Below are 18,792 nucleotides of genomic sequence, written 5' to 3' on the forward strand. Positions count from 1 at the left end.
GACCTAAGCAGGTGAGAAACATAACCCAGCCTTGTCACCTGTAGGACTCTAATACAGGAGAATATTTATTTTCTTCTCCAGAATTGTGCAGAAGCAGAAGACAGCAGGGCTTATCCAGAGAGAGGCAGTGTGGGGGCCCCTGGAGGAAGGGCTGCATCCCCTGGGCCTGGCACGGAGTGAGCCAGGGACATGCAGGACCCTTATGGGTCCCCTGCTACAGAACAGAGAGTAGAATGGACACCTCAAAACATGAGGAGGGAGCCCCCCTTCACAGAGAACATGAGGGTGGCTCCCCAGAGCTTCGGACGCTGCACGAGGCAGGGAGCAGCTGGCATGGCGGTTTCTGACCTCTGCGGGGCAGACTCAAGGTCTGGGGTGACGTAGAAGAGCTAGACTGTGCTGGAGAGGCTGACCAGGGCCTCAGCAAGGAGACTGAGGAATGGGGCCTCAGGGAGGTAGACCAGGTGGATTCCAGAACCCTGGAGGCGGAGGCTCCCAGGGAAAGGGAGGAAGGCGAGGCAACAGGTGTGCTGCTGGCTGCTACGTCCGTGAAGATCTGACACCGGATAGACTCCAGCTCTCTCCGGATATCGCTAGCCACCCAGCGGATGTGCCGACCTTGCTGGTCCAGCACCTTATGCATCAAGAAGTCAGGTTGTTGGATTGGCGTAAGGTCCGTGAAACACAGGCTTTGGTAGACCTGAGGGGAGATCTGGGAACAGAACAGGAGATGAGTGCCCACTGGAGCTGGTGGTACCAAGGACCAAGAACAGGCTTGCAGTGGAGAGCCCTCAGGTCTTGCCATGCCATGTAAATCTCTAGTGCTGTGCTGCTCCTAAAGACCACGGCTGGGGGACCCACACGGCCCTGAGCACCACAGCTGGGGGACCCACACGGCCCTGAGCACCACAGCTGGGGGACCCACACGGCCCTAAGCAGGCCCACCCTCTCACTCTCTCCTCCCTACACTTGTTGGTGAGGTGAGCCTGGTACCAGAACTCCTCTGCTTTGAAGCAAGGCCATGAGCTGGACCTCAGGTGGGGCCCAACAGAGTTCAGGTCCCCCATTAGCACTCCCCAGAGCTGGGTTCTCAGGAGCCTCCAGAACCCTCTCACACCAACCTCCCCAGTAGGGTGTAGCCTTTGGCATCGTGGGAGCTCCCATAATGCCCTAAAGCAGAGAGGAGGGAGAGGCTGAGCAGGGTCTGCACAGGCAAGAGACAGATGGAGTCTGACTGGCTTTTATGAGTCCCTGATTCCCCTTTCCACACTTAAGGAGAGCCACCTCCTTCCATATATCCCCACCTGTGCACCCAGTACCCACACCTCACATCTACTTTTTTTTTTTTTTTAAGATTGATTTTGTTATGTATGCTGTGTTCTGCATGTATGCCTTCAGGTCAGAAGAGAGCGCCAGATCTCATTACAGATGGCTGTGAGCCACCATGTGGTTGCTGGGAATTGAACTCAGGACCTCTAGAAGAACAACCAGTGTTCTTAACTGCTGAGCCATCTCTCCAGCCCCATGTTTGTTTGGGTTTTGTTTTTGTTTGATTTTTGTTTATTTGACACAGAGTTTCTCTGTGTAGTTTTGGTGCCTGTCCTGGATCTTGCTCTGTAGACAAGGCTGGCCTCTCAAACTCACAGAGATCTGCCTGGCTCTGCCTCCCGAGTGCTGGGATTAAAGGCGTGTGCCGCCACACCCAGCCCATGTCTACTCTTGATCACCTGCACTCATGGGTGCAGGGGCAGTATATCTGCTAATGAGTAGCCAAAGACTATAATGATGCCCTTGGGGACTACAGACAGGAAGGGCTATCAGAGGGCCACCCCTCCAGAAGTCCAGTGGTCTGTGTTCCCAGAGACAAGATTTCTGCTGACAGAAAACATGTCAGCCTGACCAGTTTCTGCCATAAACAGAGATAGACCAGATGGAGTCTACTGGCCTCAGATGGCCCCAGCATCTCAGAGGCCGCCTCACTCCCTCACCTGCTGCTTCATCCAGCCATACTGCACTCTGGTGGACAGGAATTTGGGGTTCCGCACATGTACCCTGGGCTTGTAAGCTGCTCCAATGATTTTGCTTGCCTGCAAGAGTCACCGGTGAGAACCATAGCCAGGAGCTGGGTCCCCTCCCCTCTCCCGACAATCCCCACCTGCTTGTTCTTGAACCATTGATTCCAGCTCTCCTCGATGTCTTCCACAGAATGCTGTTTGGTCCACGGGGATGTGAGAGACATCTGATGGAGCCTGGCCCGAGCCTCAACTTCCTTCTCTGCTTTCCCATGCAGAAATGCCATCAGCGCTGCCTGCTCATGCCGCTGGTACAACAGGGCTTCAGCCAGCTCCTTGCTGTAAGAGGCTTCCTTCACAACACGTGCCTCCCATTTCCCTGCCAGTGCCCACCCCCACTCATGCCAGAGGGCCTCCCCTTTCCAGGTCTGAGCCTCTCCAACCCTTTCCTACCTCCTGCCAGGGCCCAGCACTGAGCCAGCACTGTCTAACATGAGCAAGGCCCAGACGCACCGGCCCCAGATCTGCTGTGTTTCCTTTCACTCAGGCCTCAACTACACCTCGCCAGGAGGGTATGTGAACATCCCCACACCAGGAAAGCTCTGTCTTGCCTTGTTTTATAAATCTGCACAACAAGACTGTCCCTCCAAAGAGGAGTATGCCTTGATGAGACAACAGGAGCCATAAAGATTCCATGGGTATCTGAAAATTACATCAGAATCAACTCCACAACCTCTCCTGTAAAGCCTTCCTCATTTAATCCAGTCAGGTGGCCGACCTCTAAACAATATCTCTCCTTGCTATTCCTAACACCTGTCAGATGAAACTTCAGCCATGAGTTAACATAGCCATCTCCCCATGTAGACTGTGGCTTCTTTAAGTTTGACTGGTGTGTGACGGTACCTGATGAAATCCAAGGCCCTGTCACTAGAGGCACTGAGCCATATCTCCAGGCATCAATAAAGAAAAAAGAAAAACAGATTTTTTTTTTCTGAGACAAGGTCTTTCTAAGTAGCCTTGGATGTTCTGGAACTCATTGTATAGATCAGGCTGGCCTTGAACTCATAGAGATCCACCTGCCTCTGCCTCCTGACTGCTAGGATTAAAGGTGTGGGCCACCATGTCCAGCAATAATAAAAAAAAAATCAAAAGAAATGAAATCATTTGAAATTTAAGGGATAAGGCTGGAGTGGGTGATGTAGAGGGGAAGGAACCCAGAGAAGGGCAATAGCTGGAGGAACAACCCTCTCTCTCCCATGCATCACACAGCTGTCTGCTCAGGACCACCACCTTGGGCATTGGCATGGGCAGCCCCCGGCCACATGCTCATGATTTAGACAGGGGCCACTGCCACCCTGCAGATCTCAATCTGATTTAGGAGCAGGGCTCTTCTGACTGCTCAGTCTTGCCTCTGAGATGGTTAAATGGGGCCACAGGTTGCCTGCAGATCCTAAGCTTCTCACCCGACCTCAGTAAGAGGTTTCTGGGAGCCACGGAGCCCCAGGTGGCTGTAGTGACTCACTGCAGCTCAATGAAGGATCTTTTGAGGGTGGTGTCAGTCAAGTCAGGCTTCTCCTCTAAAGTCTCTTCCTGCTCCTGATCTTCAACCATTGTGGCCTCCTGCAGTTTATCCCAAATATTCAGGCCAAATGTTCCTGCAATATGACCAGAGCCTGTTCAGAACCAGGGCTCTCTGAACCCACTGCTTCCGCCCCTCCACTCCAAGAGTTGGTGAGTAGCCCTGTGTTCCACCCCACCCACTCACCCAAACACTGAGTGTCTGCCATGTGCCAGGCATTACACTGGCTACACAACACATCTCTACATTTGCCAGACTCCAGTCCTAGGAGGTACCTGGAGCTTAGGCCTAAAGCATCCTGCACTATGTGTAGGTTGATATGGGGAGAATGCTGTGACAAAGGCCCCATGACCCCCATTCAGGTTCCCAGCAGCTCGTGTGTGAAATGACAGGGGCATAAATTGGGTTAAGATCCGGGGTGGAGCAGAAGACAGAGAAGTCAGCATCCTGTTCTGGTCCCGGCATGGATGACCTGAATTCAGCCCCAAAACTGACTGGTAGAGAGAGAACCAATTTCTATGAATTCTGACCTCCGAATGTACGCAGTGGCACAGCCATGCCATGTCATGTGTGAAACTATCCCTCCCTGACACATACACAATACATAAATCAAAGCAGGGATTTCCCTGCTATGGAATAATGAAATTAAGAAAAAGAAAGGATCCAGGTTGTAAAATCCCATTTTGGAGAAATCCCCCAAAGAGCTCCAGCAGCGAATAAGAGAGCAGCTAACTATGCTGACAAATGGGGAAGTCTTTGCAAGACACACTATCCTGGAAGTCACTAGCTTCTCCAGGAGTTCCTGGTGTGGGTCTAAGCTGTGTGAGAACCAAGCTTGGCCTAGACAGAAGGATGCTGCTGTGGGGCCAGCTGATCTCCTGCCAGCCCTGCAGCCAGTAGGATTGAGTCTTGTCCTAAATGCACCCAAATCCTGTGAGGCCTGTGCTGAGCTCTAGGGGTTGTAAGGTTGAACTAGAATGAGATCAAGAAAGAGGGCCTCCCAAGAAGCCTAGCCGTCTTTTGACATACCCGAAGACAAGGTAAACTGAGTCTACCTAAATCTGTGTCCAGCCCCTCCAGCTCAGACCCAGCTGAAAGAGGTGAGAAAACACATGCTCAGGGAAAATAATACCAACTTCCGTCTTCAAAGATCCGTTACACAATGTCCAGAAAAATCTCATTGTGCTCTGGTTTTGAAATGTATATTGGCAAACTGTCATTTTGAGCTCACTAAGAAGTTGGCTGCAGAAGCAGGGTGACTCACCCCCAGTTGTGTAACACACACACACACACACACACACACACACACACACACACAGAGTTGTAACTCAAGCATATTTATCGCAGAGTCTCCTCCAAGACCCCTGTCCTGAGGCAGACTGGTCCCCTAACTGTGCAGGGAGAACAGGAAAATAGCAAAATAGTCCAAGAAACTTGTGCAGCCAGCATCACCCTGATACCAAAGCCAGACAATGATACCACAAAAAGGAAACTACTAGCCAATATCCTTGGTGGACAGAATGCAAAATCGCTCCACCTACTCATGGAGATGGCTTCATCAATAAACTCAGTGTCCGCCGCAAAAGCATGAGGACCAGAGTTCAATCCCCAGAGCCAATGCAGAAAGGTGAGTGCTAAACCCCCCAGCAATGGTGAGGCTGAGGCAGGCAGACCCCTGGGATATACTGGCCAGCCAGCCTCGTCTAGCTGACAAACACCAGGCCAATGAGAGGATCTGATTCAAAAGACACATGCACCACACGCATGCACTCCCATGTGCACACTCATGAACACACACATCACACAAGAATAAATCTTAGCAAGCCAAGAAAACAACTAGTGGAAGTCTTTAAACATTGGTCTTAGTAACAACTCCTTGGCTAGGACACCAAAAGCGCAAATAACAAAGGCAAAAATAGACTGGCAGAGTTCTACAAAAGCAGGATTACACTGAGCTAAGAACTTCCGGGTAGGTGAAAGATGGTCTACGGAAGGGAAAAACTACCTTACCATATATATCCAACACGGGCCAAGCTAACTACTAACATATGTAACTCCTCCAGACTAATAGCAGAAAGACCTGATTTTAAAATGGACAAAGGACTTGAATAGACATTTATCCAAAAGAGATAATCAAATGGCCAGTAGGATGTGGAAAGATGCTCAGCACCTCTACCAGGGAACAGGAATACACCTCACACTCATTAGTGGGGCTGTTATCAGAAAGGCAGGAAACAGGCATCTCTTTGCATCAGGGAACATGCAGAGAAATCAGAACCCTTGCAGGAATGCAACCCTACTCTAGGAAGCAGTATGGCACTCCTCAAAATTGAAATTGGGACTTCCATTTGATCCAGCCACCCTCTTCTGGTTATTCTCCTAAAAGAATTGAAAGCATGTGGTTAACCCATTTGGGAGGCAGAGATAGGAGAATTGTAAAATCGGGGTCAACCTGGCCTACACAGTGAGACCCTCACCCCCCCCCCACACACACACACACACACACTGAAAACAGGAGCATTTGCCCCGCCCACCCCGACTCTCAGATGTCAGTGTAGCATTATTGCCAGTGGCCAAAACATGTAAACAACCAAAGCATGGATCGACAGACGGATTCAGACAATACGCCTCTGATGGAATGCTCTTCAGCCTTAGGATAGAAGGGAAATCTGGGGCTGGAGAGATGGCTCAGTGGTTAAGAGCATTGACTGCTCTTCCATATGACCCAGGTTCAATTCCCAGCACCCATATGGCAGCTAACAACTGTCTATAACTCCAAGATCTGACACCCTCACACAGACGTACATGCAAGCAAAATACCAATGTACATAAGATAATAATAAATAATTTAAAAAAAAGAAGAAGAAGGGAATTCTGTGACTGTGGCAATGGGGATGAACCTTGAAAACACAAGGCCCAACGAAATGAGCCAGACACAAGGCAAACTACTTGATCTCACAGCTATATGGTGTCTAAACTAGTCAGGCTGAGAGGAAGCAGAAAGAAGGACTGAGAAGGGAGACGCTGCAGGGTGACAGAGATCAGGGATCTGAGTAAGTGTAGCTGGGACAAAGACAGGCTTGATACTCAGCAGGTGGAAGAACGGAAATTGGGAACCACTTCAAAAGACCACAGGGCACTATCAACTGACACTGAGGGAAGAACAGATATATAGATATATCCTTGACTAGGAATCATCTCTACATACATACCAAACAGGAATGCATATATTTATTTATTTTAAAAGTTATAAGAGTGTTTATAGGAGTATTGTTCTCAATCATGTAAAATAGCTAGAAAAAGTAACAGGAGTTAAGCATGGTATTTACTGTGGATAAACTTCACAGCTAGACTGTTTAGAGAAAGAAAACAGAAACAAAGAAAAGCTCACCCCGTGACCCCGTGTGTACAATGTGCAGAAACAATCTTTTAGAAACCAGGCCAGGGATAGTGGCCCCCACCTGGGGCCCAGCGTTGTAGAAGACATGGCACAAGTCCATGGCCAGCCTGGGCTGTCACAGTGAAATGCTGTCATTAAAAAGACAAACAGACAAACAGAGGGTCCAAAGAGATGTCTCAGCTGCTAAAGTGCCTGCTACAGAAGCCTGAAGACTGAGTTCACATCCTGACCACTCACCCTGAAAGCCAGGACAGCCATGCACACCTCCATGCTGGGGCACAAAGACAGACAAATCCATAAAACTCACTGTCTAACCCACCTAACCAAATCAGTGAGCTCCAGGCTCAGTGAGAGACCCTGTCTCAAAAAAGAAGGTGGAGAGAGAGTGAACAAGACACCTAATGTTGACCTCTGACCTACACAAGTGAGTACACACGTGCACATGTACCCACAAACATACTTGCACAGACCTGTACAGACACCTCACCTACACATATACAGGGAAAGACACAATGTCAGGGCCTGGCGAGCCGGCTCAGTGGTGAAGGCACTTGCCACCAAGCCTGGTGGTCAGAGTTCCACCCCAGGGACACAGCAGAAGGAGAGAACCACCTCCCACAGTTGTCCTCTGACCTCTGCATGCATTCCATGGCATATGCCTCCCCCAGTACATAAATAATTGTAAAACACACACACACACACACACACACACACACACACACACACACACACGTAGCAGCCAAGGTAGGAGTGAGAGGATACCCAGGGGTTTCTGCTTCCCAATGTGAGCTGTACAGACAGATAGGTGTACACTCTGGAAATTCAAAATGGAATACTTAGAATTTCTGAGCTTTTCTTTCTATAATACCAGAACTGTGCTTATTTTCTTAAGAGAAAAGAACAGACCTTACCAGATACACAATTTTCTAAATAAAACTCACCAAAACAAGCAAAGCTGGGAGGATGAGTGAATGAATGGAAAGATAGTTGATAGCCAAGTGGACAAGCAGACCAATTCATATCTTGCAAGATTCTCTGAGCAGCTGCAAGACCCTTCTCCCCACAGGGCTTCAGAGTAATGCCAGGGTATGTTCCCTCAGGGGCAGGGATAGGAAAGGCCAGGCTTTGGCAGCACCCATACCTATGGTATCACCAGAAAGTTTCCAAGCTTTGACGTCCCGGTCCTCACCAGCACTAACAACCAACTGGAAGATGTCCACATACAGGATATCCGACACGCTATCCACATGGCTATTCCAGGTAACCAGAAGTGGTGGGGGAACCAGAGAAATGGTCTGGCCTTCCACAACCTGTAGGGGGCAGTAAAGGATGACTTACATGATGATGCTATCATACTGATAGCACCTTACCAGTTACCTAGGACCCAGAGCAGCAGAGCCCAGGGAAGGGCACCTGCACATCAGCCCATGAACTACCTCTGGGCACTTCAAGCTAACGTGCCGCCGCTGACCTTCAGTAGGTCTCAGCACTGGCCTCAGGGGTCCTGGGTTCAGCCATCAGAATCATTTCCCATTTACTCTACATAGACTATCTCACTAGGACCCACAACCTCCTATGCTGTAGAGCAGGATCACCACTTTACTGAGAAGAGAGAATCACAGATATTCGGAAACCGACCTAAAGCCACAGAGCTGCGAGGTGATGGGACCACAACACAAGCCCACAAGTCTTTAACTCTTCTCCGCAGAGTACTGAAAGGGCAAACTGCAAGGGGTGGCTGGGGACAAGGACATCACACCACAAAAACATTACACTGTAAGAGGAAGGAAGTCTATATAACTGGGAAGTAACTGTGTGCATGTGTGTGTGTGTGTGTGTGTGTGTGTGTGTGTGTAATTGGGGGTGAGTGCATGTGTGGTGTATATGTGTGTGGTGGTGGGAGGGGGGGGGGGGAGTTGGGAGGGGGGGTGTGGTGTGTGTGTGTGTGGTGCGTTGGGGGTGTATGATGTGTGTGTGGTGTGTATGTGTGTGGTGTGTATGTGTGTGTATGTGTGTGTGTTTGTGTGTGATGTGGTGGGGGGGGGGGTGGGGAAGTATGGTGTGTGTGTTGTGTGTGTAATGTGCATATGTATATACATGTTTGCCTGTGTTCAGCACATGCATATACATATGGTGCAGTGGAGGCATGAAGTTGACCTCAGGTGCCCTCCTTGATCTCTCAGGATCTCTTGGTGAACCCAGAGTTTGCCAATCCCAGCTGGTCTAGCTAGCCAGCTTGCCCCAGGAATCCCCAGTCTCTGACCTAAGCCATGACTCAGCTGTTAGATGAGTTCTGGGGTTCAGACTCCAGTCCTCACACTCGGCATCAAGTGCTGTATCCATTGAGCTGTCTGCCCAGGCCCAACCATTTTGAGATCAAACAAGACTGGGGAAGAACATTTATTCTGCTGTAGTCAGACTACTGCAAAGTGTAACATAACAGTGAAAGGCAGCAGAGAGCTCAGAAACCAACCTAAGCATGTGTGAAACCCTGCTGTACACAAATAATATCAGAAAGTGTGGGTCAAACACAGTGGACTGTCAAAAGAAAACCATTATCACATGTGAAACTAAAATACACACTACGAAGTTTGATATTCTATACTATATTCAAACTAAGAAGTTTATTATTATTAAGAAATTTTCCAGGGTTGGGTATTTAGCTCAGTGGTAGAGCGCTTGCCTGGCAAGCACAAGGCCCTGGGTTCAATCCTCAGCTCAAAAAAAATTTTTTTTCATTCATTTTACGAATCAACCACAGATCCCCCCCTCCTCCCTCCTCCCTCCTCCCACCCCCCAGCCTTCCCCCTCAACCTACCCCCCATTCCTATCTCCTCCAAGGCAAGAATCTCTCCCATGGGGAGTCAGCAGAGCCTGGTACATTCAGTTGAAGCAGGTCCAAGCCCCTCCCCACTGCACCAAGACTGTGCAAGGTGTCCAACCATAGGTACTGAGCTCCAAAAAGCCAGCTCATGCACCAGGGATGGATCTCGATCCCATTGCCTGGGAGCCCCCTAAACAGTTCAAGCTAAACAACTGTCTCATATATCCCCAGAGGGCCTAGGCCAGTCCCAAGAGGGCTCCACAGCTATTGGTCAACAGTTCATGAATCCCCACTAGTTTGACTGGCCATCTTTGTATGTTTTCCCATCATGATCTCGATGTCCCTTGCTCATAGAATCCCCCCCTCTCTCTCATCGATTGGACTCCTGAAGCTTGGCCTGGCACCCAGCTGTGGATCTCTGCATCTGCTTCCATCAGTTACTGGATAAAGGCTCTATGATGATAGTTAGGGTATTCACTAATCCGGCTACAGGAGTAGACCAGTTCAGGCACCCTCTTAACTATTGCTAGTAGTCCAAGGTGGGGTCATCCTTGTGGATTCCTGGGAACTTCCCTAGCACCCTGTTTCTCCCTATTCCCATGATGTCTTCATTTATCATGGTATCTCTTTCCTTGCTCTCCCACTCTGTCCCTGTTCCAGCTCAAACCTCCTGTTCCCTTATGTTCACACCCCCTTATCCCTTGACCTCCATTACCCCCTCAACCCCAGTTCACCCATGTAGATATCATCTATTTCTCCTTTGCTGGGTGATCTATGTGTCCCTCTCAGGGTCCTCCTTGTTAGCCAGCTTCTCTGAAGCTGTGGGTTGCAGTCTGGCTATCCTTTGCTTTACATCTAGCATTCACCTATGAGTGAGTACATACCATGTTTGTCCTTCTGAGTCTGGGTTACCTCACTCAGGACAATATTCTCTAGTTCCATCCATTTGCCTGCAAACCTCATTATATCGTTGGTTTTTTGTTTTTGTTTTTTGGTTTGTTTTTTTTTTTTTTACTGCTGAGTAATACTCTATTGTGTATATATGCCACATTTTCTTTATCCATTCTTCAGTTGAGGGGCATCTAGGTTGTTTCTAGGTTCTGGCTATTACAAATAGTGCTGCTATGAACATAGTTGAGCATGTGTCCTTGTGGTATGATTGGGTATTCTTGGGTATATGCCCAAGAGTGGTATAGCTGGGTCTTGAGGTAGACTGATTCACAATTTTCTGAGAAACTACCATACTGATTTCCAAAGTGGCTATACAAGTTTGCACTCCCACCAACAGTCGAAGAGTGTTCCCCTTGCTCCGCATCCTCTCCAACATAAGTTGTCATCAGTGTTTTTGATCATAACCATTCTGACAGGTGTAAGATGGTATCTCAGAGCCATTTTGATTTGCATTTCCCTGATGACTAAGGATATTGAGCAATTCCTTAAATGTCTTTCATGCTGCAAGCTGCAAAAATATATGAAGTAGGATTTCAGCTGATTATGATAAGCTAATACCTGGAAGAAGCCAAGGGCCTTCCAGAGGTCAAGCTGAGGCTCAGGGAGTCTTGGTGATATTGTCTTTTGATTATCAGCCATTTCCTACTATGAATTTCTCATGTGCTATTGTAGCTTTTCCATCACTTATTGGGCACCATTTACCCTCTACTAATGGAATATTTAGATAACCTTCTGCACTGACAGCTATGCACAGTCAGAATCCCAGTTCAAGCCTCCCTGTAATTATCATCATTGGCAGCATCCGGCCAGGTCCATTCCCAGACAGAAGAAAGTACCTTATCAGAGATACCTCGGTACTCTCTAAGAACAGACTTCAGTGTCCAGACTACCTGTTTGAGAAGGCCTGGTGGGTGTGCTAATTAAGCTTAACTTCCTCCTTTCCAAAGTCTTATCTCTAGTTTTAGATCCACAATTAACAAATAATTCAGAACTAAAAATTTCCCAACTTACTGCTGTGGATATCACTCTGTATAAATAAAATGCTGATTGCCCAGTAGCCAGGCAGGAAGTAAAGGTGGGACAAGCAGAGAAGAGGATTGTGGGAGGCAGAAGGAGGAGGAGGACAGATGCTGCCAGCCTCCACCAGGAGAAGCAACATGTAAAGACACCGGTAAGCCACAAGCCACATGGCAAAGTATAGATTAATAGAGATGGGCTAAATATAAGAGTAAGTGCTAGACAATGGTAGGCCTGAGCTAATAGCCAAGCAGTTTAAATAATATAAATGTCTATGTGTTTATTTTACAAGTGGGTTATTGAACTAACAGGGCTTGGTGGCACCTGGAGAGAAGCTCTCCAACTACAACTTACAGGTACACTGAGCTGTGATGGAAGTTGCCTAGCCAAGTTGCTTAGCGACCAAGCATACTTGCCAGAAACAGTGGGAGCAGAGATAGTTTGGAGACAGAAAGGTTTAAGGGATAAAAAGGCAGTTTTATTTTCAGAGCAGAGGAGACAGAAAAGAGAAAAGAGAATGGAAGAACTAGGTGGGTAAGAACTGGAGAGGAATGAACTCAGATGGGGAAGAACTAGATTGAAGGACTAGAAGAGAGTACTAGAGGGATGAGATGGAAGATAAGGAGGAGCCAGATGAAGAAGAACAAGATGAGAAAGATGGAGATGGGAGAGGAGGTAAGATGGGAAAGAAGTAGATGGATGAGGACCTAGATGGGGCAGAACTAAGATGAGAGAATTAGATAGAACTTAGAGAGGACAGCAGATAAATATAGAGAGAAATCAGGCAAGAAAGAAGCTTGGCACAAAAACAGAACTGAAGCTGTGTGGATAGAATCTTATCCCAGAGGAGTAAAGTAGATGGACAAAGAACTTGGTATACTTAGAGTCATTTCCAAAAAATAATTCTCACTGTTCATAGTTTCTCTTCTGAGCCCCAGTGTAGCACGAATCTTAAGGAGTCTTATTAATAAGATCAAACTCAGAGCCGGGTGTTGGGGTGAATGCTGGAAGATCAGAGAGACAGAACAAGCCACAGCTTCCTCACCTCGCCAGTTCCTCAGCTGGTCTTGTTTCCTCAGACTGGAAGCTTCTGAGTCCTCATCCACATGAATCTCAGCTGAACTGTGGCTGCTCAAAGCCTAAAAGCTTAACCAGCCAAATGCTGCTAGTTTCTGGTCTTCACGCCTTATATATCTTTCTCTTTCTGCCATCACTCCCTGGGATTAAAGGCGTGTGTCTCTTGCTGGCTGTATCCTTGAACACACAGAGATCCGCCTAGCTCTGCCTCCTAAGTGCTGGGATTAAAGGCGTGCACCACCACTGCCCAGCTTCTGCTATGGCTTGCTCTGACCCATTTTCTAGCCACCATTTTTGGCTCTGTATCTAGTGGCTGTCTGTTCTCTGACCGCAGATAAATTTATTAGGGTGCACAATATTTTGGGGAACACAATACCACCACACCCCTGGGAAGTATATTATTAAGGCTGGCCTTTTAATAATATACAAGACTTTCAGCCATTTGAGATTCTTCTGTTGGAAAATCTCTGTTTAGGTCTGCAGCCCATTTTTTAATTGGATTGTTCGGTATTTTGATGTCTTGTTTCTTGAATTCTTTATATATTTTGGAGATCAGCCCTCTGTCAGATGTGGGGTTGGTGAAGATCTTTTTCCCATTCTGTAGGCTGTTGGTTGGTCTTATTGACCATGTACTTTGCCCTACAAAAGCTTCTCAGTTTCGGAAGGTCCCATTTATTAATTGTTGTTCTCGGTGTCTGTGCTACTGGTGTTATATTTAGGGAGTGATCTCCTGTACCAATGTGTTCAAGACTACTTCCTACTTTCTCTTCTATCAAGTTCAGTGTAACTGGATTTATGTTGAGGTCTTTGATCCACTTGGACTTGAGTTTTGTGCATGGCAATAGATATGGATCTATTTGCAATCTTCTACATATTGACATTCAGTTATGCCAGCACCATTTGTTGAAGATGCTTTCTTTTTTCCGTTGCACAGTTTTGGCTTCTTTGTCAAAAAACAGGTGTTCATATGTGTGTGGATTAATGTCAAGGTCTTCAATTTGATTCCATTGGTCCACATGTTGGTTTTTATGCCAGTACCAAGCTGTTTTTATTACTATAGCTCTATAGTACAGCTTGAGGTCAGGGATCGTGATGCCTCCAGATATGGTTTTGTTGTACAGGATTCCATTAGCTATCTTGGTTGGCTTTTGTTTTTTGGTTTTTTTTTTTTATATGAAGTTGAGTATTGTCCTTTCTAAGTCTGTGAAGAATTGTATTGGTATTTTGATGGGGATTGCATTGAATCTGTAGATTGCTTTTGGTAAGACTGCGATTTTTACTATGTTAAATAAGCATGGAAGAACTTTCCATTTTCAGATATCTTCTTCAATTTCTTTCTTCAGAGACTTAAAGTTCTTAGCATACAGGTCTTTCACTTGCTTAGTTAGAGTTACCCCAAGGTATTTTATATTATTTGTGGCTATTATAAAGGGTGATGTTTCTCTGATTTCTTTCTCAGCCCATTTATCATTTGTATATAGGAGGGCTACTGGTTATTTTGAGTTAATCTTGTATCCTGCCACATTATTGAACATGTTTATCAGCTGTCAGAGTTCCCTGGTAGAATTTTTGGGGTCACTTATGTATACTATCATATCGTCTGCAAATAGCAAAACTTTGACTTCTTCCTTTCAAATTTGTATCCCCTTGTTTTCCTTTTGTTGTTTGCTCTACATAGAACTTCAAGTACTATATTGAATAAATATGGGGAGAGTGGACACCTTATCTTGTTCCTGATTTTAGTGGAATCGCTTTGAGTTTCTCTCCATTTAACTTGATGTTGGCTGTCGGCTTGCTGTAAATTGCCTTTATTATGTTTAGGTATATTCCTTGTATTCCTGATATCTCTAGGACCTTTATCATGTACAGGTGTTGAATTTTGTCAAAGGCTTTTTCAGCATCTAATGAGATAATCATGTGGGGTTTTTTCTTTCAGTTTGTTTATATAGTGTATTACATTGACAGATTTTCGTATGTTGAACCATCCTTGCATCCCTGGGATGAAGACTACTTGGTCATGGTGGATAATTTTTTTGATGTGTTCTTAGTTTTGGATTGCCAATATTTTATTGAGTATCTTTGCATCAATGTTCACAAGGGAGATTGGTCTGTAATTCTCGTTGCATCTTTGTGTGGTTTGGGTATCAGGGTAACTGTAGCCTCATAAAAAGAGTTTGGTGATGTTCCTTCTGTTACTATTGTGTGGAACAATTTGAAGAGTATTCGTATTAGCTCTTCTTTGAAAATCTGGTAGAATTCTATACTGAAACCATCTGGTCCTGGGCTTTTTTTGGTTGGGAGACTTTTAATAACTGTTTCTAATTCCTTAGGGGTTATTGGTCTATTTAAATAGTTTATCTGGTCTTGATTTAACTTTGGTATATGGTACCTATCCAGAAAATTGTCCGTTTCTTTCAGATTTTCCAATTTTGTGGAGTACAGGTTTTTTAAGTACAACTTGATGATTCTCTGTATTTCCTCATTGTCTGTTGTTATATCTCCCTTTTCATTTCTGATTTTGTTAATTTGGATGCGCTCTTTCTGCCTTTTGGTTAGTTTGGATAAAAGCTTGTCTATCTTGTTGATTTTCTCAAAGAACCAACTCTTTGTTTCATTGATTCTTTGTATTGTTCTCTTTATTTATATTTTATTCATTTCAGCCCTCAATTTGATTATTTCCTGGTGTCTATTCCTCCTGAGTGAGTTTGCTTCTTTTTGTTCTAGAGCTTTCAGGTGTGCTGTTAAGTCACTAGTGTGAGATTTCTCCAACTTCTTTATGTGAGCACTTAGAGCTATGAATTTTCCTTTTAGCACTGCTTTCATAGTGTTCCATTAGTTTGGGTATGTTATACATTCATTTTCATTGAATTCTAGGAAATCTTTAATTTCCTTATTTCTTTCTTGACCCTTTGGTGATTCAGTTGGGCATTATTCAGTTTCCATATGATTGTAGGCTTTCTGTAATTTTTGTTGTTGTTGAAATCTAACTTGAAGCCATGGTGGTCCAATAAAACATAGGAGGTTATTCCAATTTTTTTGTATCTGTTGAGATTTGCTTTGTGACTGGGCATGTGATAGATTTTAGAGAAGGTTCCATGGGGTGCTGAGAAAGTATATTCTTTTGTGTTTGGGTGGAATGTTTTATAGATATCTATTAAGTCCATTTGAGTGATAATGCCTATTAGTTCCCTTATTTTTTCTGTTAAGTTTCTGTCTGGCAGACCTATCCATTGGTGAGAGTAGGATGTTGAAATCTTCCATACTAGTGTATGGGGTTTGACATGTGATTTAAGCTTTATTAATTTTTTTCTTTTGCAAATGTAGGTGCCTTGTATTTGGGGCATAAATGTTCAGAATTGAGACTTCGTCTGGGTGGATTTTCCCTGTGATAACTATGTTATGTCCTTCCCGATCTCTTCCGATTGATTTTAGTTTAAAATCTATTTTATTAGATATTAGGATTGCTACATCACCTTGCTTCTTGAGTCCATTTGATTAGAAAGTCTTTTCTCAGCCTTTCACTCTGAGGTAGTGTCTGTCTTTGAAGTTGAAGTGTGTTTCTTGTATGCAGCAAAAGGATGGATCCTGTTTTCGTATCCATTCTGTTAACCTGTGTCTTTTTATAGGCTAATTGAGACTATTGATATTAATAGATATTAATAACCAGTGATTGTTAATTCCTGGTATTTTGGTTTTTTGGTTTTGTTTTGTTTTGTTTTTGTTTTGTTTTGTTTTTTTGGTAGTAGTGTTATGTGTTTCCCTTCTTTGGTATTTGTTAGTGTGGGATTATCTATTGCCTGTGTTTTCATGGGTATATCTAACTTCCTTAGGTTGGATTTTTTCCTTCTAATGCTTTCTGTAGAGCTGGATTTGTGGATAGGTATTGTTTAAATCTGGTTTTATCATGGAATATTTTGTTTACTCCATCTGTGGTGATTGAAAGTTTTGCTGATTATAATAGTCTAGGTTGGCATCCATGGTCTCTTAGTATGGTGATATTTTATTTGTACTGAAATGTGATTTTATTTGTATGTTAATAAAGTTGCCTTGGAGTCAGAGTAAGTCATAGCAGAAGCTGGGCAGTTGTGGTGCACGCCTTTAATCCCAGCACTTGGGAGGAAGAGCTAGGTAGATCTCTGTGTGTTCAAGGATATAGCCAGCATGGATACACATGCCTTTAATCTCAATACCAACCATAGAAGACCTGGAGGTCTGTACAGACAGGCAGTGATGAGGAGGTCATGGGGTTGGGTTTACAACCAATGAGAAGGCAGAACAGAAAGTCTATAAAAAAGAGAAAAACACAGGAAGTAGGTCTCTTTTGGAGAGGAAAGAAAGCAGCAGCAGTGAAGGGTAAGGTTTTTAGCTCTCAGCTATTGCTCTGACCTCTTGGCTTTTAACTCTGCAATTGGCTCTGTGTTTCTTATTTAACAAGACGGTTACATCTACATCTTAGTGTCTGCATAACATCTCTCCAGGACCTTCTGGCTTTCAGAGTCTCCATTGAGAAGTCTGGTGTTATTCTGATGGGTCTGCCTTTATATGTTACTTGGTTTTTTTCTTTGTAGCTCTTAATATTTTTTTTCTTTATTCTATACATTTAGTGGTTTGATTATTATGTGGTGAGGGGACTTTTTTTTTTTTTAGCCAGTCTATTTGGATCAAAAGCTTCTTGTATCTTCATAGGCATTTCCTTCTTTAGGTTGGAAAAGTTTTCTTCTATGATTTTGTTGAATATATTTTCTGTGCCTTTGAGCTGGTATTCTCCTTCCTCTATTCCTATTATTCTTAGGTTTGGTCTTTTCATGGTGTCCCAAATTTTCTGGACATTTTGTGTTATGACTTTGTTGACTTTAGTGTTTTCTTTGACTGATGAATCTATCTCCTCTATTGTATCTTCAATGCCAGAGATTCTCTCTTCCATCTCTTGCATTCTGTTGGTTATGCATGCATCTGTAGTTCCTCTTTGTTTACTCAGATTTTCCTTTTCCAGAATTCCCTCAGTTTGTGTCTTCTTTATTGCCTCAATTTCAGTTTTCAAATTGTGAACTGTTTCCTTCACCTATTTAATTGCTTTTTCTTGGCTTTCTTTAAGGAATTTATTGATTTCTTTCAATTTTTTGTTTGTCTTTTCCTCAATTTCTTTAAGGGAATTTTTCATTTCCTCTTTAAAGCCTCTATCATCTTCTTAAAGTCATTTTTTAAGGTCAATTTCTTCTACTGCTTCTGTGTTGGGATGTTCAGGTCTTGCTGATGTAGAACCACTAGGTTCTGGTGGTGCCATATTGGTCTTTATGTTTCTGACTGTATTTTTGCACTGGTATCTACCCATCTCTTCTTCCACTCAGTGCAAGTGGTGTCTGTGTCTGAGGGAGCCTCTCTTGGTCCGATTGATACTCTTGGTCCAATGGGAGCTCTTGGTCTAATGGGGGCTATTGGTCCAATCAGTGCTGATTGACTCTGTGTCTCAGGGAGCAGCTCTTAGTCCAATCAATGCTGGCAGGCTCTGTCTCAGAGAGCAGATGCAGTCTTGGAGGGTGGTGGATTTGGGGGAGGTGGAGCTTGTGGGTTGCAGGGTCTGGTAGGGGATGTAGTATTCTGACCTGTCTTCAGGAAACCTGTCTGCTGGCCTGAAACTGGGACTGCAATGGGTGGTTGTGTGGAGACACAGGGTTGTGCCCCGAGGCCCAAAGCCTGGAGGCTGGGGTTTTCGGCTATGAGAACAAAGACTCACCTCTTAGTCTAATCAGCACTGGTGGGTTCTCTGATTTTTTTTTAACTTGTTTTGGTTTGGGAGCGTTGTTTGGTTTGGTTGGTTGCTCTTTTGGTTTAGTTTTTTGGGGGGGTTTTGGGTTTTTGTTTTGTTTTGTTTTGTTTTGTTTTTGTTTGTTTGTTTGTTTTGTTTTGTTTTGTTTTGTTTTGTTTTTTGAGA

At 44.8% G+C, this 18,792-nt stretch overlaps 1 protein-coding gene across 1 annotated transcript in view; it reads right to left on the minus strand.

The window, feature by feature from the left end:
- Efcab8 (EF-hand calcium binding domain 8) overlaps positions 1-18,792 on the minus strand; it is an 81,093-nt gene continuing 62,301 nt past the window's right edge. The window contains exons 24-28 of the mRNA XM_036183256.1: positions 8,133-8,301; positions 3,535-3,667; positions 2,156-2,351; positions 1,989-2,087; positions 1-712 (exon numbers count right to left, since the gene is read on the minus strand). Coding sequence (XP_036039149.1) covers positions 269-712; positions 1,989-2,087; positions 2,156-2,351; positions 3,535-3,667; positions 8,133-8,301 — 1,041 coding nt within the window. The 3' untranslated portion in view covers positions 1-268. The remainder of the gene's footprint in view (positions 713-1,988; positions 2,088-2,155; positions 2,352-3,534; positions 3,668-8,132; positions 8,302-18,792) is intronic.

Source organism: Onychomys torridus, chromosome 4, assembly GCF_903995425.1.
Source record: "Onychomys torridus chromosome 4, mOncTor1.1, whole genome shotgun sequence".
NCBI lineage: Eukaryota > Metazoa > Chordata > Mammalia > Rodentia > Cricetidae > Onychomys > Onychomys torridus.